Genomic DNA, 22,018 nt, shown 5'->3' on the forward strand with positions numbered 1-22,018 from the left:
AGGTTATAAAGGAAGTTTGAAACCTCCTTTCTTTTCATCTAGAGAATTGGAACGGCACTTATCATGGCTGCCACTGAGGGACTTCCGGGTAATTTCACTCCGTTAAGAAAGTTCCTAAGCTAAATGGACTATTCGACTTCAGCCCCGGTGCACCGGGCAAAGGCGGAGCCAGGGGCAGACTAGGTGCAGACGCAGGTGCACCTGGAAAAGAAAAGAAAACAAGGAGGGGAGCACTTAACACATGTCTACACAGACATCCACTCAAAGTCAACTATTTTTCTGAAGAATGTGCTGACATGGAGGTTTAAATTGCCATGCCTCTTTTTGACTTTCGAGCCCGTCTTGGGATTAATGCCCAGGAAGCACCTGAAAACACTAAGCCAAGACAACAATTTCAATTTGACATAGATGTATATGTTGCATCGTTTATTTTAAGGCACATGCAGCGGTGCCCCTTTCAATTTAAGTAAAACCTGCACTAAAAAAAGAAATTAGTATTTAAAGCCAAGCAAGAGCGATAAAAGCAAGAAAATCACTTAATTTGTTGTGTTATCACAGAGGATGTTCTGAATACAGTATTTTACTATGAAATAATACAGTAACATGTTGTGAAATCCTGGTAATCATTGATCCTGTACATTCACAGTAATTAACTGTGCCTGTATTGATTTCACTGTGAAATTCAAAATTACAGTATTATATTGTGAACATTACAGGTAAAGACTGTAAAGTGGTAAAAGAGTAATTTATTGTAAAATATTACAGCTAAATATTGTGAAATCATGGTAATATTTTACAGTGTGTCTATGATGAAACAGCGGTATGAAATGGTGAATTATATCGTGCTGCAATCGTCTCTCAGAAATCTAACAGATATTATCTTCATCTTTAAAAATGTAACTTGACTTTTCATTCCCCTCTCTGAAGAACCAGCACCTTACCGTGGTAGAGAGGTTTGTGTGCCCTGATGAACCTGGGGGCTGTGTTGTCTGGAACCTTGTGTTCCTGGTAGGGTCTCCCATGGCAAATTGGTCTCAGGCAAGGGGCCAGACTAAGATTGGTTCAAAAGACCTCATGAAAGACGACACAAGAAGTGAGGATACCCGGCCCGGAGGAAGCCCGGGGTCCCCTTCTGGAGCCAGGCCCAGAAGGAGGACTCGTCGGCGAGCGTCTGGTGGCCGGGCTTGCCACGGAGCCCGGCCGGGCCCAGCCCGAAAAGGCAACGTGGGCAACACCTCCACTTCTCCGTCCCGCGGGCCCACCACCTACGGGAAACATCGATGGGGTCGGGTGCGCTGCCAGGAGGTTGGCAGTGAAAGCGGAGGGTCTCGACGGACCAGACCCGGGCGACAGAAGCTGGCTTTGGGGACGTGGAACGTCACCTCTCTGGGGGGGAAGGAGCCGGAGCTTGTGCGGGAGGTGGAGCGTTACAAGTTGGATCTGGTTGGGCTCACCTCTACGCACAGCGTCGGCTCTGGAACCTTACTTCTGGATAGGGGTTGGACTCTATTCTTCTCCGGAGTTGCTCAAGGTGTGAGGCGCCGGGCGGGTGTGGGGATACTCAGAAGTCCCCGGTTAGGTGCTTCGTTGGTGGAGTTTACCCCAGTGGACGAGAGGGTCGCCTCCCTACGCCTGCGGGTTATGGGGGGGAAAACTCTGACTGTTGTGTGTGCTTATGCACCCAACAGCAGTTCAGAGTATACGGCCTTCTTGGAGACCCTGGAAAGAGTCCTGTATGGGGCTCCTGAAGGGGACTCTTTAATCTTGCTGGGAGACTTCAACGCACATGTGGGCAATGATGGAGACACTTGGAGGGGCGTGATTGGGAGGAACGGCCCCCCTGATCTGAGTGGTGGTTTGTTACTGGACTTCTGTGCTAGTCATGGATTGGCCATAACAAACACCATGTTCGAACATAAGGATGCTCATAAGTAGTGCTGCGTACCGGTACGCCGAACCGGTACTGGACTTGTAAAAAGTTTCGGTTCAAGTCCGGTTAAAACCGGAACGTCGGGAACCGGTACTTGGACTCGCAAAAAAACTAGCACTTACGTATATTCTGGTGCCTGTGGTTATTTAAACATTCCCTGATAAACTTTATTCAGCGTCAATAAATGAGTTCTAATCCCAGTGTGCTCAGTGTACAACATCACATGTCATTTCACCTTCGATTCACGGTTTGAAAACGTAGCATTTCGCCACATGCTAATGCTAACCGGAAGTGAATAATTTTCAGAATAAAAGTATTAAGTTAATAGTGTGAACTTCCGGTTTTTTCAGAATAAAACTGATTTAAATTAAATAGTGTATTTAATTCAAAATTACGCCATATCAACATTGATTTTAATTTCTAACAGTATGTATGTAGTATGTACTGTATAATGTACACATGTAGAGTTGTAGATTAGACATGGTGTACAGACAGTACAGTACACTCTGACTGTACAGTCAGTCACTACAGTGTAGCCTATACTGTATAGTAGGTGTGTAACAGTGTAATGCGTATAGTCTACTCTACACTCTACCTTTCAGCAACGTTTTAGGGATTTAGGCTCAGTCAGCTCAGGGACTGTTTGGTTACTTTAGTTTGGTAAATGAAATACATGTTTGAACTTTGTAGTAGTTCACTGTAGTTGCTGTCATATTGTAGAGTGGCAAAAAGTGTTTTTTTTACATTTGTACTTTGTAGAGAAATGTAGACACAAGTTGGAAGGGAGCACAATAAACCTGACGAGTTTGAATTTGAGTTGATTATGAGTTAATTTTCAATTGATAATTAGCTCACAATAAGTTCACTTTAGTTACTCACACAACTTGACACAAGCCATAGGTTCAGGTCCGGACTTGTAAGTCCGGACCTGAACCTGAACCTCTGGACTTGAGTCCGGACCTGAACCTGAATGTGAGTCCAGGTACGCAGCACTACTCATAAGTGTACGTGGTACCAGAGCACCCTAAGCAGAAGGTCCATGATCGATTTCGTTATCGTACAGATGGAGCGCTCCATTTCAGACGCCTACCCGTGCGGGTCCGTGATCGGCACGGGGTGGGCTCCTGCTGAAAAGGAAAACCCCCCGCAGGACTTGAAAAGCCCCCTTGATAAATACATTTAATTATAATGAAACCAGCTGCAATGGATAATGGATCCACCAGGGGGAGCCGTGATTAAAAAGCTGCCACACTGGAACTCATGTGAAATAAACAGCTGATCTACAGGTATCTGATATAGCAGATATTTGTTAAGATCCATATGTCACGGATAGGATCATATTATGTGCTAAATAAGAGACATGTAATCATTTACTAAACATCCCCATGTTTTTATTTAACAAAATAATGTTTAATTCACGTTGGCGTAAGTACAAAGGGAGTGGCTATATACAGGACCGTCCTGTACACAACGCCAAATGACTATATACAGGACCGTCCTGTACACAACGCCAAATGACCATATACAGGACCGTCCTGTATACAAGCTCCGAAATGGCTATATTCAGGACCGTCCTGTATATAGCCATTTCAGAGACCTTATACAGGACCATCCTGTATATAGCCATTTCAGAGACCTTATATACAGGACCGTCCTGTATATAGCCATTTCAGGGCTTCTGTGCAGGACCGTCCTGTATATAGCCATTTCAGAGAGCTGTGTACAGGACGGTCCTGTATATAGCCTCGGCCAAGTACAAAACCATCGCTATCTTTTTAGATCAGGAAATACATCCAGGCTCAAACAAACGATTATCAATCATCATCCTCACGATCATTTAATGTATCATATGTTCGCGAGTTGAAATTAATCCACTAATACATGTAGTTTAATCCACGTGAGTTTACAACAACAAAAATAATCGCTTTGTTTTTATATCACATCCGACCGGAGGAAAATGCAGCACGGGTCTCACTACCGATCATCCTAATCCCACGGGCAAACAATAATATGTACAGTGTTAATAGTTTACTGTATTATTAGTGTCTAATATTACTGGGGATTTCGCAATGGTACTGGATTTTGATTTATTGTATCGGCTTCATATCGCAATATATTCCCGAAGTCTGAAATGCAAAAATGTCCCACATTAGGGCAATTCACCCTACATTTAATCATTCATACAAAATCATATTTCGTTTCTTTTTAACGAAATAAATGTGGTTTAATCCACATAATTTACTGTGTTAATTGTTTTCTGTAGTATTGTGCACATTACTTTTCACTGCTTGTTGAACCCCTGGTTAGAAGCTAAACTGCATTTCGTTGTCTCAGTACCTGCAATATGTGCAATAACAATAAAGTTGAATCTAATCTTGAGCAGGAACAAATGTATTTAGGCTACTTAGTACATATCTGACATAAACGATTAAACACATTTGTGCATTCTTTAAACCGAGTCAAGCCGAGACCGGAGGTGGCGGCACATTAAAGTGTGCACCTGATTGTTTAACTTGAAGGTGCCTAATGACATTTAATCATTCAAACTAAATCATATTTCGTTTATTTTTAACGAAATAAATGTGGTTTAATCCACATAATGTAGGCCTACTGTGTTAATTGTTTAGTATTGTTTAACTTAAAGGTGCCTGATGTGAACATTTCCAGAAGAACTCTAGCTTGAATGGCCTTTGTATGTATACAGTAGGCCTATAGGCGGCGCGTGAGGCTCAGGGTTGGGAAGGCTAAATAACTTTTTTTTTCATCTTACGCTGCCCGCCTCCGGCGTCTATAGAAAAGAGATCAACTCAGTGAAAGCACCGCCTGCTGACCGATCAGAGCTCAGTGTGCGGAGTTTAAATCTATCAAGTCATATTACAGGAAAAAGGAAATGCAGTTTAAACTGCCGTATGCAGAGAAGACGCCGACGTGTCGCACTTATCATTCATATCACACTGACATCACATCATCAATCAGATCATCGATCTCACATCGATATCACAATATTTCCTTATCTGAGTCAGCTTCTCGAGCCGTATCTGGCCGTGCAACACTTAGTTACATTGTCACATACTGTATGCAGACGTATTATTTTAAGCAACACATTAAGTTGACGAAACACTCAACTCAAATGTAATAAAGTCAGATCCCCTTGTGTTTTAGATGGGGCAGTATCATAAAACTGTTGTACGCTTTCAAACACTCAGTAGTTTATTTTTTAACGAGTTGTTCTGTATTCTCCTTGCAGGTGCAACTATGTGGCTTGTATCCTGGATTATATGTTTAAGTCATTGTAGGAGCCATTTTGTGGGTGATGTTGGTGTGTCAGTTTATTTAAGTTATATGTATAGTGCAATATTATTTATGAACACTGGGTGGCGGGGTTTAGCTGCACCGGGTGTATATAAGGAGGTCATAGGTGACAGGAGAGGGGTGGACACAGTAGGAGAAGAGCATACCGATTCCACCAGCCCGGCAGATGCTCATAGAATCACTAGAACGCTAAATTAACCCTGGTATGTAAAGACGAATAAACATCATCATAAACCACAACTAAGGACCGGAAAATCATCTGTTTGTGTCTGCGTCTGGATCACTTTTCAACCCTTCTGTGAAAGTAACGGCAAAAATATATAGGACATAGGAAAAGGAAATTGCCATTACATTAAGTGGAATCGCACTTTTGAGTGAAACTGGACAATTGGATTCACTTCAAATTGGATTAAGGATCGTTTTCGGGGAAAACAAATAATTGGATTATTGCACCATCGACTTCTCATCACGGATCAGCTGCACACGCCACAATCAGCTGAAGATTGTTCCCACCTGCGAGGACCGAAGAGGCTGAGAGAGGACTGGGAAAGCGGCCGGGTATGTGCACCGTGCAGCATGATAAGTAGATTGTAAAAGAGATATTAAGCTGTATTGGACAATGGCTTAGTAAATGGATGTGGTGCTGCAACATTGTCAGCTGTTTGAAACAGCGCGCTGTCAGCTAACGGACAATTCCTGAGAACGAAACTTAAAGGGACAGTGAACATTAATCATGTCTGTGACATCTGACGTCGCGTCACAAGATGGCGCTGTTGGACTGCAATCTGTGAGAGAAAAAAGGATTATCACTCACACTGCCAAAGGATTGGAATTGTTTATTGCAAACTGCCAAAAGCAAGAAACTTCAGTTACAAACAAGTAAAGAAGTTAATGGAAGTACTGAAAGAGCTTATGAGCTCAGAAGACAATGCAAAGGAAATACAGTTGAAACTGGTTGAATTTAAGAAGTTGTGTGATGAACTAAAAGAAAATCACAAATCATTAACTGACCTTCAACTGCCTGAAGAAGAAATGGGAAAGCAAAGGCAGTGGCTGCAAGAAAAGATGCATATATTTGATGGATTTATACAAGATGCAAATGTGTGGTTATCTGAGAGTGGACAGGCAATTAGACACTCTATTGTGGGAAGTGCCATAGAACAAAGTGTCAGCTCAGATGACATCGGACCTGATGACAGCATTTCAAATGCATCACACCCTCAGTCAAAATACAAACCTGGTTCATCACACGCATCATCTACCTCTTCTGCTCGAATTAAAGCCCAGGCAGAAAGGGCGGCTTTAATCGAAAGGGCGGCAGCACTGAACAGTCAACATGAGCTTGATGTAGAAGGGGAACAATTAAAACACCAGAAACAACAGTTGGAACAACAGGAAGAACAGGTGAAACGGCAAAAAGGAACAACTGGATATACAAACTAAGCTGGCAGAAGCCAATGCCAGGCTAAACGTGCTCAGCATGGGATCAAGACACACCTCTAGAGCATCAGATGGGATGAGCTCTTACTACAGAAACCCTACAGCAAGATTTAACGTACAGGCCACTGAATTCTTGCCTCATCAAGCCCAAACCTCTATTCCCAGACAAAGTATACAGACACATGTGCAGGGACATGTTGACATCACACCACCTGTAATCAACAATGGTAATCAAGGTGACATCTATAACCTAATCCAGAGGCAAAATGACAACACTGCTATGCTGGCTCAACAACATCTCACTTCTACTTTACCTCCAAGAGACATTCCTGTTTATGACGGTGACCCATTGCAGTTTGAAGCTTTCATCCGTGCATTTGAAAGAGGAGTAGAGCGGAAAACTAATGATGAAAGTGACTGCCTGCATTACCTAGAGCAATACACTAGAGGACAACCACAGGACCTAGTGCGCAGCTGCCAACATCTGCCTCCAGCTCAAGGTTATCAAAGGCCAAAACAGCTGCTTAAAGAGCACTTTGGTAATGAACATAAGATCGCCACTGCATACATGAACAAAGCATTTACCTGGACAATGATCAAAGCCGAAGATGTGAAAGCACTGCAAGCCTTCTCTTTGTTCCTAAGAGGTTGTTGCAATGCATTGGAACATCTCACCTATATGGATGAAATGAATGTTGTTTCAAACATGAAACACATACTTCAGAAACTACCCTACAAATTCAGAGACAAGTGGAGGAATAGAGCATGTCAGCTACAGGAAGAGCGTGGGCATCGAGCTACATTTCCTGACCTTGTTAGCTTCATAGAGAGGCAAGTGAAGATACTGTCAGATCTTCTGTTTGGAAGCATCCAGGATGATAAACCAACTGCAGCTATCAAAACTGTTATCTCTACCTTTTCAAAGGGAAAACCAAGCCTAAGGGGAAGTAGTTTTGCAACAATTATTACCTGCCCAAGAACACCAGTGCTAGAACATGTAACAACGAATGGAATGAAAATACCTCCATCAAGCCACAACTCCCTACATTTGTGTTTGTTCTGCAGAAGAAGTGGTCACTCATTGGAGCAGTGTCCACACATCCTGAAGAAAACACACAGAGAAAAAATTGACTTTTTGAAAGGAAAAGGGGTGTGTTTTGGATGCCTAAAAATAGGACACATGAGCAAACACTGCCACAGTCGTTTGACATGTTATGTGTGCAATCAAAGTCATCCTGAAATACTCCACATTGAACAAAAAGGCAAAAGAGAGGAAGCAGAACACACAAAACAGAATGGGAAGCCAATGGAAAGTAATAGTGTCATCTCACCTCATACATGTGGTCACATTGGGGCCGGTGATGAAAACTCCATTGTACCAGTACAAGTAAAGAGCCACAAAGGGGACAAAGTGTTACAAACTTATGCATTTCTGGACCATGGAAGTTCATCCACCTTTTGCACAGAAAGTTTAATGAGGAGGCTAAACCTTACAGGACAAAGGACTAACATTCTCCTAAAGAGAAGGAATCAGAGAAAGATTGTGTCTAGTCATCATATCTCAGGTTTGGAAATATCGAGTCTGGACGAAAACAATTTCCTTCAACTATCCGATGTGTTTACACATAAAACCATGCCTGTTTCCAAGCACAATATTCCTCTACAAGAAGATCTGGAAAAATGGCCTTACTTAAAGGACATCAAAATTAATGAAATTGCTTCTGGCATTGGGACAAATTCTCCTAAGGTATTGGAACCTTGGGAGCTGATCAATAGCCAAGGAGAAGGACCGTACGCTGTAAAGACCCTACTGGGGTGGGTCTTCTATGGTCCCCTAAAAGGAAGCAACGACAGCAGAGATGCTAATGGACACCCTGTTGCTACTGTCAATCGGATATCCATGGTACACCTAGAGGAGCTATTGGTCAAACAATACAATCATGACTTCAATGAAAATACAAGTAAGGAAACAGAGGAAATGTCCAGAGAAGACAAACAATTCCTGAACATTATGAATCACTCTGCAAAAACCACAGATGGACACTACTGCCTAGACTTACCATTTAGACAAGAAAATCCTAGCATGCCAAATAACCGATGCGTCGCTGAGCAGCGTATCCAAGGCCTGAAACGCAAGTTTGGAAAAAATGAGAAATTTCACGATGAATACACTTCCTTTCTGACGGAAATGATCAACAACGATTATGCTGAAATGGTACCAGTAAACCAGCTAAAGCCAAGTGATAACAAGCGTTGGTATATACCTCACCATGGGGTATATCACTCGAAGAAAGGAACATTAAGGGTGGTCTTTGACTGTGGTGCTGTCTTCAAAGGAACATCACTTAACTGCCAACTGCTTGAGGGTCCACATCTAACAAACTCACTCATTGGAGTCCTTATCAGATTTAGACAAGAACCAGTTGCCTTAATGGCTGACATCAAAGCAATGTTTCATCAGGTTAAGGCAGAGGTGCCCAGTACGTCGACCGCGGGCGACCGGTCGACTGCGGGGGCAATGCTGGTAGATCGCGAGTCATTCATAAAAAAAATAATCCTGTTCCGTTAAAATAGACAAAACAGGTTTTGATCCCTCCTCCCTTGGCCTCCCTGCCACTTAATTCAGGAGTTTACTTGATTGACAGAAAAAGCGACCTATCGCTTTCCAGTCTGTTAACCCAGAATGCAAAGCGATACAAAATCAGTCAAGTGCCGGGAAAACTCAAATTAAGTTAAAGAGACAAACAAGAGACAAACAACAAAATGAGTGCGGGACCGAGCAAGAAGCTAAAGACAAACCACTTCCACCCAGAATGGGAGGAAGAATATTTGTTTGTGATGTCACATTCAAAGGTTATTTGCCTTATTTGTAAAGCAAGCGTCGCTCTGCCAAAGAAAGGTAACGTGGAGAGGCATTATCGGAGTGTTCACAAGGCATATGACAGCGACTTCCCTCCGAGTAGCGAGTTGAGAAAGAGAAAGGTCTGTATAGATACAGTCGGCAAGCGAGGGAACGCCCACAAAACGTCACATCCGGTTCGCGCCGAGGGGGAAAACAAACCGGCTTCCACAATGCCCAGGAGCTGCAGTGTGCCCTTTTGTACAACTAACAAGCTTAAAAATCCAAATCTAAAATGTTATATTTTGCCCAACGGGAGCACAGAGCCCAGGAGAAGAACCCGGTGGCTTCAAGCGATCCGTCGGGAGGATGAGTTAGGCCACCTGTGGGATCCAAAATCCAAACGTGTACGTCTGTAGTCAGCACTTCATTACAGGTATGACAACGTTATTCACACAATAACAGTGTTAAATTGTTTCGTAGTTAACATGAATGTTCAATTACTAGTTTTAAGAGAAGTTAACTAACTACTACGTTATGCAGGCTACCTTGCTTGAGTATACAAAAACACAGCTATGCTAACAACACTGGTGGTAGCTTCCGAGCTTTCTGCAGTTAAAATGTATTTCACCCCCTTCTATCCCCTTCTCATTTCGTTTGTGAACTGTCTTGCCCTAGGCTTAAAAAACGAGGACATAGCCCACCCAGACTACACACCCTCGCTGTTCCCACATAAAAAGACAAAGTCTCCCAGGTCAGTACTTCAGAGACTGGAGAGAAGGAGGAAGCGTGAGGGTGTTCAGTCTGCCCAACCAGAATCCCCAACATCAGAAGGCCCGGCACCAGAATCCCCAACATCAGAAGCTCCCATACCTCTTCAGGAGTTAAAGAGAAAACAACTTTATGAAGAATTGTATAATTTAAGAAGAGAAAGAGATGAGGCCATGAAGGAGCGAGCTGAAGCCATCAGAGAATTGGAGACGTTGAAAATGTCGGTAAACACTGAGAGAAAATGACACCAAATGTAAAGTCATGACAGGCCTGTCATGGACAGTATTTGACACTCTTCATCAGTACCTGGTACAGTTTGTTAAGTCACAGAAAACATCCAAGATGTCAACACAAGACCAGCTCTTTATTACTCTGGTGAAACTGCGGCAGAACCCCTCAACCGATATGATGTGTGGAATATTTGACCTGGCACATAGATATAGCACTTTCCTGGATGTATTCTCCCGATGGTTGGATTTTATGTACGCCAACATTTCTTTTTTGATTAAATGGCCTGATAGAGTGTATCGGAAGCACAGTACCAGCAGAGGTTCTCTTCCAGTACCCTAGAGTGACTGCAATTATCGACTGCTTTGAGATCAGAATTGAACACTCAAAGAAGCTGAAAACAAGGTGAGATATTTTTCTTTTTGATAGCATGCATAAAGTGTCGGGTTTTTGTAATACTTACCTGGCTGTCTGTGTATATGTACACAATTTATAGATAAGTATTACTAACGACTGTCTCTTCTCACAGAGCTATCACCTACTCAAAATACAAAAACTGGACAACAGTGAAGTATTTCATTGCATGTCACCCATCTGGCTCAATCACATATCTCTCCAAAGGCTGGGGAGGGAGGGCTTCAGATGTGCATATTGTAAGGAACTCAGACTTCTTATCTCAGAAGTTCCACCATGCAGGAGATCAGGTAACAATTGAACTGTTTTTTTGTTTCTAATTTAAGTCTTATTTGTGAATTTATTATTTACCCATAGTTACCATTTTTGAGTTGCTGTTGAAGTAAAGTAGTGTTTTTAAGTATTTGTGATGTTTATTTCAGATTTTAGCCGACAGGGGCTTCACTTTGAAGGATGACTTTGCTGTTCTGGGTGCACAGCTCATCACACCGTCTTTCACGAGGGGCCGAAAACAACTGTCAGCCGAAGATGTTGCGATCTGTGGTCTGCAGAGAGAGTCATTGGGGCCCTGAAGAGCCGGTACCACATTCTGGATGGCCCACTTCCTCTGCGCCTGGTGAAGAGACTGCAGGGTGAGAGACAGAAGAGAGAAGAGGCCATGATGGATAGGATTGTGCATGTCTGTGCAGCACTAATGAACCTGTCTGGCAGTGTCATGTACAACCGTTACAGAATCTGAGAGTAAGAACAAAATCAATGTGCAGTCATTTAATAATGAGCATCAGAGAACAATATTTTATGCAACTTTTTTATACAACAAAGAAGTCATTATTGTTCCAATTGTGCCATTTAACAGGTTTCAGTTGAGACATAATGGATCTTTCTAATCAAAACCACCTGTTGTTTGTCTTTCCACAGGTCCCTGAACTGATCTCAGTGCTGCTCTGCTGCTGCACACCCTGTCGCCCTGCCTCTGATGCCTGTCGCCCTGCCTCTGATGCCTGTCGCCCTGCCTCTGATGCCTGACGCTCTGCCTCTGATGCCTGACGCTCTGCCTCTGTTGCCTCACGCTCTGGCTCTGATGCCTGTCGCCCTGCCTCTGATGCCTGACGCTCTGCCTCTGATGCCTGACGCTCTGCCTCTGATGCCTGACGCTCTGCCTCTGATGCCTGACGCTCTGCCTCTGATGCCTGACGCTCTGCCTCTGTTGCCTGACGCTCTGCCTCTGATGCCTGACGCTCTGCCTCTGTTGCCTGACGCTCTGCCTCTGATGCCTGATGTTCTGCTGCCACTTGTGTTGCCTGATGGGTCATTCCCTGTGCTGCTTTTGACTGGACTGTGTTCTGCCTACTTAGCAGAAACATATACAGTGCTTATCATAAATGAGTACACCCACTTTGAAAAGAACACAAGAACAATTTGATCAACAATATCAACAATTATTATCTGATTAGTATCAAAGTCACAAGTATAGACAATATTGTACAGCCCATTATTCATTCTATTTGTAGCCTATGTATGTTTTCATGTTGTAAATAAATGTATAGGCTTTGTGATATTTGATTTTGTACATATAGTCTATGTTGATACTGAATGAAATAGCTATAATATGCTTCAAAATGAATTGGTATAAATAAATACGTAACTGTCACAGTGACTTATTTGTTGCCATTTTTACACTGATAGGAAATTCAACCACCTACCTGTGCATCTTTCAGCTCCCGGAGTTTGTGTAGTATGTGTTGTGACCAAAATGTTTGCATCACATTAATGGCACCACTGATGAAGTCCTCATCTCTTTGTACTCTGAATATCAGGCAGGTCTGAGGAGTCCAAGTGATGAAGTCTGCATACATCCGTTTGGTAACAAACATCTGCATTTGGACCTGTCAAATGCAATGCAATCATCATAACACTAATATGTACATTATAGACAGTATGCCATCTGTGGATAATTATCTTGGATAATTGCACAAAATGCTCCAGACTTATTAGAGGTGTGCAGGTATATGCAGGTAAAATATTGAAATACCTGAGTGAAATATGCATGACTTCTCTTTAAGCTTGTCAGACTTTCCAGATGTCCTCTTTTGTCCTCAAGCCACTGTTGATACCCAGTAGAGGTGTCTTGCCCCCACCTGTAAGGACACTTAGCCTCTATAACACCCTCACCACAGCAGTCACAGGAAACATAGCCATCACATGAAACCCCCAGGTATGGCATAGATTGGCAGATGTGGAAGCCAGCCTTTGCGCTTCTCTGTCACCCTCCAGGATGGCTTTACATCACATCGAAACAGGTAGGTATCCGATGAAGGTAGTTTATGATGGAGCACAACTCCAACAAAGCCACTTGTAAAACAGTTGTGTGCCTCCAGGGACCGATAGTTCTTTTGGCGTGTGTGTGTAAATCCCTGCGTGATAACGTACCGAGTCGTCAATAACCAATATGTATATGCAGCTCATGATGGCTATTGTGCAATAACAACTATTGTGTGATGAACAAATTCACTAAAACGTGCTAATTTCCTTGTTAGACATATACATTATGTGAGGTTTAATTCATCAGTTAACGTGATTTGGCCTCTTACCGGGTGATTCAACCAGGTAGCAGAAGATATCAGGGAATGAAACTTCAGGCCATTCAGTCGGATCATTCGTCCACTCTTTAATAAGATATGGACAAGAATCCGATCCTATTAAATACAACATGTTAAGGTATCTATCCCTGGAAATGGGCTGCAATGAATCAATGTATGACATGTTTGTTTAACATTTAAAAACCGCGCGCTTACAGTGCTCCGGGCGAGGGGGAAAGTTTTGTTTTCCCCCTCGAAATGCCCCGCCCCCAACTGTGACGCGACGCCGACTGTATGTATTATTGCTACACAAATATTATCTCGCAATCTTAGTGTCGCCAACTCGTTTCTAACATGCAAAAAGACAAACAAATGTCGGTGTATTTTCGATCTTTCCAATCGAGACGAGATCTCTCTCCCCCGTCTGTGCGCGAGGGGGCGGGGCAGTTTACACACACGCGGCTGCTACAAGCAGCAACACACGGAGGAGATGGCGGAGAGTAGCGCTCCAAGGTGTGGTTAAATGTTACCCGTCTTGAGGCGGACAATGCTCCTTGCCAAGAGAGTTCAGCATGTGAGGGCGGTAACACGAGCAATGTGTCTAAACATTTAGCAAAAGTGCACCACATTCAGACGGAGGAATGCACCGGTTTCGACTGTCTTTCTAGCAGCTCTGTAGCCCCATCCACGAGTAACGTTTCCACGTCAGGTGTTATGTATGCTAGCAGCAACACACGGAGTTAACTCCATTATACAAACATGGGTTAATGATTAGAGGAAACTGAGTTACTCTTTATTTTGTTAAAGTTTCAGCTATTCTGTTCACAGTTCTGTCATCACATTATTTAATACGATTTGTTAAAACATTGTTGTTTATTTTGATGTGAAATATTATTTATTTAATTTAAATAAAAAGCAATGTTAGTTTTGTTCACAATTTGTTAATTTAATAATATATGTATTTTTGAATCAAGTATTCATCTTTATTGTCTTCATTGTTAGTTTCCACATGCCTAAAACAACCTCAAGCTAAATCTAAAAGTTGATGGCTAAACAAGAGCGTTTGAGAAATTGTGCAAGGCATACAGTAATAGTCCGAATAGTCGATTAGTCGTTTCATTAATCGATAGATTAATCGATTATCAAATTAGTCGTTTGTTGCAGCCCTATTATCCCATGTATAAATAAAACGTGTTATTGAGCAACCCTTGCAATTTGGGATTTTATTTTTGGTTGGTAGACCTCGGTGAGCTGGTCATTTCAAAAGTAGCTCACCAGCCCAAAACGTGTGGGCACCCCTGGGTTAAGGTGTCAAAGGGGCATATTGACTATCTGCGATTCCTGTGGTGGCCCAACGGTGATGTGCAACGGGATCTTGCTGAATACCGGATGAAGGTACATCTTTTTGGAGCAGTATCATCACCCAGTTGTGCAAACTTCACATTGAGAAAGACTGCTGAGGACAACAAAGATAACTTTACAGCAGATGTGGTAGACACAGTTAAAAATAACTTCTACGTGGACGATTGCCTAAAATCCATGCCCTCTGAGTCAGAAGCAGTAAAAATGGTAGGAGACCTGATTGCTCTCTGTCGAAAGGGAGGATTTATGCTGTCAAAGTGGATCAGCAACAGCCGTGCAGTATTAGCATCCATTCCACAACAAAGCAGAACCAAAGAGACCAAGGACTTGGACTTGGATAGGGACAAGCTACCAATGGAAAGAGCACTGGGATTGCACTGGTGTGTTGAAACGGATGTGTTCAAGTTCAAAATTGCTGCACAAGAACGACCATATACAAGACGTGGCATCTTGTCTGTTGTCGGCTCTATATACGACCCCTTGGGATTTCTGGCACCATTCACCCTACCAGCCAAACTGATCATGCAGGAGCTTTGTAGGAAGAAACTTGGATGGGATGAAAACATACCACAAGCTTTAGTTCAGCAATGGTCAGGATGGCTAGCAGACATCAATAAGATGGCAGAGTTTCAAGTGGACCGGTGCATGAAGCCAACAAGCTTTGGTCATGTCAGACATGCACAACTGCACCACTTTTCTGATGCTAGTGAAAGCGGCTACGGCACTGTTTCATATCTAAGACTGGAGAATGATAACAAAGAAGTGCATGTTTCATTCATAACAGGAAAATCCAGAGTGTCACCATTGAAACAAGTTACAATTCCCAGAATGGAACTTACAGCAGCAGTCCTGGCTGTCAAAATCGACACAATGCTGAAGAACGAATTACAGCTGCAACTGGACCAATCCGTCTTCTGGACTGATAGCACTACCGTGCTAAAATACATAAAAAACGAAAACAAACGCTTTCAAACATTTGTAGCAAACAGGATCTCTCTTATAAGGGATGCCATGGATGTATCACAATGGAGGTATATTGGAACAAAGGAAAATCCTGCAGATGAAGCCTCTAGAGGACTAAAGGCAGACCAATTCTTAAACTGTAGGAGATGGATCAAGGGACCTGAGTTTCTCTCCAAGCCAGACAGAGAATGGCCAAACTCTCATGTGGATTCAGATATCCCTGGCAATGATCCAGAAATCAAGCAGGACATCACAATGAACGTCATTGTCAAAGATTCATTGAGCCCCACAAACTCTCTGATAAACCACTTCTCATCATGGAGAAAACTGAAGACTGCTGTAGCCTGGCTTCTTAAAGTAAAAACGACACTCTTGAAGCTGAGACATAAAGAACAGCAAAGACCGATGACCCTTAAAATAAGGGAGAAGAAGAGAAGAAAATAAACTACAAATTCTTTAAGAATTACATGCTAACACATACACACCTTTTGTATAGCTCCTTTATTATTTATTGGTAATTGTCTTTTTTCTCATACTAAAGCCAATTAGGGGCCGGTGTGTAAGAGCCATTTTGTGGGTGATGTTGGTGTGTCAGTTTATTTAAGTTATATATATAGTGCAATATTATTTATGAACACTGGGTGGCGGGGTTTAGCTGCACCGGGTGTATATAAGGAGGTCATAGGTGACAGGTGTTTAGAGTTTTGGTGGTCCTGATAATTTATTCCGGTAAATTATTCTGACCTACTAATTGACCTTTCCGAAGTTATTGAGTCTATGTAAGTTTGCGGCTTGGCTCAGATCCACCAACGTCAGCAAGATCTCACCTCTACTAACTTCCCGAAGAACCAAGGTTTCAATTAACTGCTGTTTCAATTCAGACAACTCTTTTTTAATCTGTTTAAGCGATCCCGAAGGATTTTGGTATCAGTAAATGGAGTGTGCTCCTACCTAAGTGTGTGTGACAGGGTGCAATCTTACCTTTGACGCAGGAGAGGAGGGCACAGGTGTCTTTTAAAGGATCCCAATCCAACAGGTGGGATTCAGTTTATTTGAAGAAAAATAGGTCCAAACTAATACAGGGTTTTTACCTTCTCTCTTTACAACATTATAATCATACTAAAAACCTGGTGCTGTGATCATGTTCAAATGAAACTTTAATTCACAGTCTTACATTTATTACCAAAATGTTTTAATTTCAACTGCCCATTTCAGTTGTGACATTTTAAAATTCTCCCGATAGAATTTAGAGGTATTTCCTCGTAAAAAGACCGGTGACAATAAAAAGCGCATTCAACTTTTTCATTTTCACCAACTCAATTCACATCAGTTTCATACCGTTTTTTCCGACACAGACGGCGGGTATAACATTTAAAAACCCATACCTATCTGCAATTTCGGAGGGGAGATTTTCCTCACAGATGGCAGTATTTATAATGTTCATACACTTTTTCAGACACAGACGGCGGGTATAACATTTAAAAACCCATACCTATCTGCAATTTCGGAGGGGAGATTTTCCTCACAGATGGCAGTATTTATAATGTTCATACACACATCTCTCATCAAATCATTCCACTCAGCCAACAACCAATACATTCGAGAGATATTTACCTCGTCTGGAAGGACCTTACCGAGAGCTATTAACCCAGCTCTGAAGCACACAGCCTACCGGGAGAGAGTCTACCAGGGGTCACCCCCCCTCTCTCGCGCTCTCTCAAAAAACCAGTCTCTTTATGCTAAAAAAACTGGATCCTAAACCCAAAAAAACAAACTCCTCCTCCTACACGTAATTTGTGAAGAACTGCGCATGTCCTATAATGTACAAGGCTGAACATGCCTCAACATGTTCCACAGCTGTTATGGGATAAGACACCCTTTCATATGAGGTAAAAAGGACATGAACTCTCTTTGGCCTCTAATGTTTCTCCCCTTAGTGTGAAGCCCCCCCCCCCTCCTCCCTGTGGACTGCTGCCAGAGGAGAGGAAGAAAACTCAACCTAAACACCACTTTGTTTTGTTTATACTGTAACTATAGAAAACCTAAAATATGAAGCATTTTCATTGTGGGTTATACAAGAATATAATTGATTATATTTGATTATAACTAACTTTCGTTTTTAAGTATTAAACATACTATGAAAACTCACAACACCCTCTTTTCAAAACGCAAAGTTATCAAAATAGCAACAGAAAAATTGTAAGCATAGATACATATTCAAAAACCGTCAAGAAGCATTCTCATTATGGGTTTATACAAGAATATGATTGATCATGTATGAATTAACTTTCGTTTTTTAAGTATTCACTTCATACCATGATCTCAATTAACTTTCGTTTTAAGTATTCACTTCATATGAAGATCTCAACACAGGAGAGGGGTGGACACAGTAGGAGAAGAGCATACCGATTCCACCAGCCCGGCAGATGCTCATAGAATCACTAGAACGCTAAATTAACCCTGGTATGTAAAGACGAATAAACATCATCATAAACCACAACTAAGGACCGGGAAATCATCTGTTTGTGTCTGCGTCTGGATCACTTTTCAACCCTTCTGTGAAAGTAACGGCAAAAATATATAGGACATAGGAAAAGGAAATTGCCATTACAGTCATCATGGATGTTTAAAGTTCATATTTGTCTAATATTAGTTTACTTTTCATTAATGAAGTATGATGCTGCGCTGTCAGTACACTTGTCCCTGTTTGTGATTGGTCAAATGTAGCTAACCCCGCCCCTTTCACGTGAACGCGTTCTCAGCTGGAGAGAGAAACCCTGGCTTGATTTACCGAGTTGATAACCAGCGTCGTAGGACCGTTTAGCGAGATCGTTTGTTAGGGTTAGTTAAGATAACTCAAGCATATCCAGGGTCTGTTGAACTGGCTTCGTGGTACAGGGCACAGGTGGCTGCATAGCAGCGCTAATGTCAAAGACATTATATTTTTATTTTACCAGGATGCAGTTACACAAATATTTGGGAAGGCTTAGCCTTCCCTGCCTACAGCGCCCGGCGCCCCTGGGCCTACAGTATAGCCCAACCATGTACACCTTCCTTTTTTCCCGTCCAAAGTTTGAATTGGATAAAGGTAATGGTTATCGATGGTGCTTTTATAGCCTATTGTATAATAACTGTGTGATTTATATTGCTTTTCAAATGCATATGGCCACCCATTTACACTGCTCTTCCCGTCAAGAATATGAATAGAACTTAGTTAGATCACTTTACATTTCTGCAAATTAATTTTTAATCACACACGTCTCCCCGTCCCGAAAATGATAAATAAAATAAAAAGAGGAAACCATTTCAAGTTCAGTTTTTAACGTTTTATTTAAAATAACTGACATAACAGACACCATACTGTAGGCCTATCGGCTGCGGAAACCAGGACGAGCTATTTCGGGATCTGTTTTTCGGGGGCTCCTCAGTCTCTCATTTACCCGGCTCCTGATTAGGACACATCCTGGGGATTGTGTTTACAAACATTGACCAGACCGTTCACCAGCCCCCACCCCCCATGTTGCCTATGCTGTCCTGTGTTGCGAACTCTTTGTTTAAAACGAATTGGCCATCGGAATGTGTGGAGGAACCCCCCCCCCCCCACTCCTGTGATCTCCCATCCCCCAGTCTGTAGGTTTGTGTTTGCATATTTCTATCCCGTAATTCATACTGGTCCTCTCACGCACATACATTCTCCTTACAGTATACATACATAGGCTATATGAGTCCGTGTATCTACGGACCATTTGTTTTTCTTTATTAATAAAGTAAACGGAAAGAGCGTCTGAGAGGCGTTTTTGCCCTTTTGCTTGTTACCTTACTAAATGGTCTAATGGTCAGTGGAGCGAGGGGGGAGGCCCGCGAAACTCGCGGAAGTGATTTCAAAACAAAAAGCACTCGTTTGCTTGGAACAAAGAAAACGGCCAAGACACACATTGAGTCCAGAAAATGAATGTTATTAAGGGCTGTAAATATAATAAGCCTGTGTCTAAAATTGACAACAGGCTTATTATAATTTACAGCCCTTAAGATACACTTTTGTGTTTAACAGCTGACCACTACCATGACATACTTTGTTTGAGTAGATTTCGCATGAGAGCAAAATGTATAAATATGAGCATTACATTATATGAATATGAGAACAAAATGCATGAATGTGTGAGTGACAATATATGAATGTGTGCATTGAAATATGATAATATGAGAGCAAAATGTATGAATGTGTGAGTATCGTGTGTGAGAGTGAAAATGTATGTATGTATGTAAAAGGAGAATATGTGTGTGAGTGAAAATGTATGTATGTAAAAGGAGAATATATGTGTGTAAGAGTGAAAATATGCTGCATTTTGAATGTCCGATAGTCCACCATTTCCACCGGAAATATCAAACATTTAATAAAAGTGAAAAACAATGAACAAGACTTAACGTATTCATCATAATTAATTATATTTATTTCGTTTGGATGTAGGATTTTTGACTTTGTTTAGAGCAGTGATCTTCTACTATATGAACATTTTGGACCCATAATCACAAAAAAAAAACGTAAAAACAGATTTTGAAAATGATATTATTTTTCATATAGGTAACACAAACATCCACAACGAAACCATTTACAAGCTGGAAATATGGGATGTCACTATGATAATGTGAAAGTTTGATTGAGGTAGCATGGGATTTCATTCTCATAAGGCAAAAGTGTTATTATAAATATAATACAAATATATATATACATATTATGAACAAAAATCAGTTTTTTCTGTCTTTATCTGTGCCGCGCTTCAATGCGGTTTCTGTCAATACGACACAGAGGGCAACATCACAGATTCCTCCTCCTCCATGTCAAAAAACAAGCTTAAAGCTTGACTCACGTTCAGAGTTCTCTTCATCATAGTTGAATCTTCAAAACTCTAAATCTATCTAACTATATCTAAATTCTCAATGGTTGTCTGTCACTTTACTTCAATCGCAGTCTCCCGCCGTCCCTCTTCGTCTCTTTTCGTCTCGTTTCGTATCACTCCGTTTACCTGATTACCTCACCCCCTCCCTGGTAAATACATCCTGTTGAGCAGAATCTACAGTTTCCAGTATTTTCCGTTTCGTAAAATGATAAAATACGGCGAAGATATTAAAATATGTGCTTCCATTATTCATACTTCTGAAATATATCTGTGTTAACTTTATATCATCGTATGTCCGTGTGTATTGGGTCTTTTTGCATGAAACAAAGACTGGCATATAGTTTCAAGCCAGTACTTTCGACAGAAATACACATATACATCCTGTTGAGCAGGATCTACAGTTTCGTAAAATGATAAAATACGGCGAAGATATTCAAATATGTGCTTCCATTTTTCATACTTTTGAAATGTATTAACTTTATATCATCGTATCTCCGTGTTTACTGGGTCTTTTTGCATGAAACAAAGACTGGGATATAGTTTCAAGCCAGTACTTTCGACAGAAACACACGGCAATGTTGTCCGGACTGTTGTTTTTATGCGGCACAGGTCATGTGATCTGATCACGCTGGCGTGACGGTCGACTCCAAAGGGTTCATATTAAATACATATAAGTATTTTTAAAACTTGTATTTAGAAATACTCTGTTGTAATTATTAATGCATAAATGTGTTCATCCATTCAATGTGGCATCTGCTATAATGGGGTTAATGTATGATATTACTTAATAATACAATACATTATAATATATGATATGATAATTATATTTTAGTTTTATTCATTTCTCATTTCATAGTTTCTCATTATTATTATTTTTATCGCTCATCTTATTTTTGATTGTATTAATCTGTGTGAATCTGTGCTGTCCTGTTTTTCACTCTCACCCTGTTGCTGTTTGAACTACTGAATTTCCCCACGGGATTAATAAAGGTCCATCTTATCTTATCTTAATGTATAAGTTGATTTACTTCAATCTACTGTACTGTGTAAAACACCCCAACAATATTACAAGAAATATACTTTATAAAGCAAACTATATACTTTATTTGATCTAAAATATTGATGTTTTTTCATTATAGTAGCTTGTGAAAACCATACAGTAACAAATAAGTGATTAAATGCTACAGTATTCAGCAAACAGAACTGCATAGCTGCAAACATTGCAAACAGTTGTCTTTGTATATTTTGTGAATGAAGCGCCATCTCATGGTTAAATCCTGTA

The 22,018-nt window shown here is 41.4% G+C and overlaps 1 protein-coding gene and 1 long non-coding RNA gene across 4 annotated transcripts in view; both read left to right on the forward strand.

The window, feature by feature from the left end:
- The window catches only part of LOC117547324, a 42,458-nt gene extending 26,176 nt beyond the window's left edge, over positions 1 to 16,282 (forward strand). The window contains exons 4-5 of the mRNA XM_034217950.1: positions 8,331 to 9,149; positions 14,822 to 16,282. Coding sequence (XP_034073841.1) covers positions 8,331 to 9,149; positions 14,822 to 16,282 — 2,280 coding nt within the window. The remainder of the gene's footprint in view (positions 1 to 8,330; positions 9,150 to 14,821) is intronic.
- LOC117547322 lies at positions 9,930 to 11,994 on the forward strand. Of its 3 annotated transcripts, XR_004569165.1 has the most exons (5): positions 9,943 to 9,957; positions 10,200 to 10,925; positions 11,050 to 11,224; positions 11,357 to 11,675; positions 11,853 to 11,994. It is a non-coding gene; the product is annotated as an uncharacterized LOC117547322 (long non-coding RNA). The 3 variants fall into 3 exon arrangements; XR_004569164.1 differs by having other exon boundaries at positions 9,930 to 10,925; XR_004569166.1 differs by having other exon boundaries at positions 9,930 to 10,925; positions 11,357 to 11,566; positions 11,853 to 11,991.
- Positions 16,283 to 22,018: the final 5,736 nt, after the last annotated feature.

Source organism: Gymnodraco acuticeps, unplaced genomic scaffold (genome assembly GCF_902827175.1).
Source record: "Gymnodraco acuticeps unplaced genomic scaffold, fGymAcu1.1, whole genome shotgun sequence".
NCBI lineage: Eukaryota > Metazoa > Chordata > Actinopteri > Perciformes > Bathydraconidae > Gymnodraco > Gymnodraco acuticeps.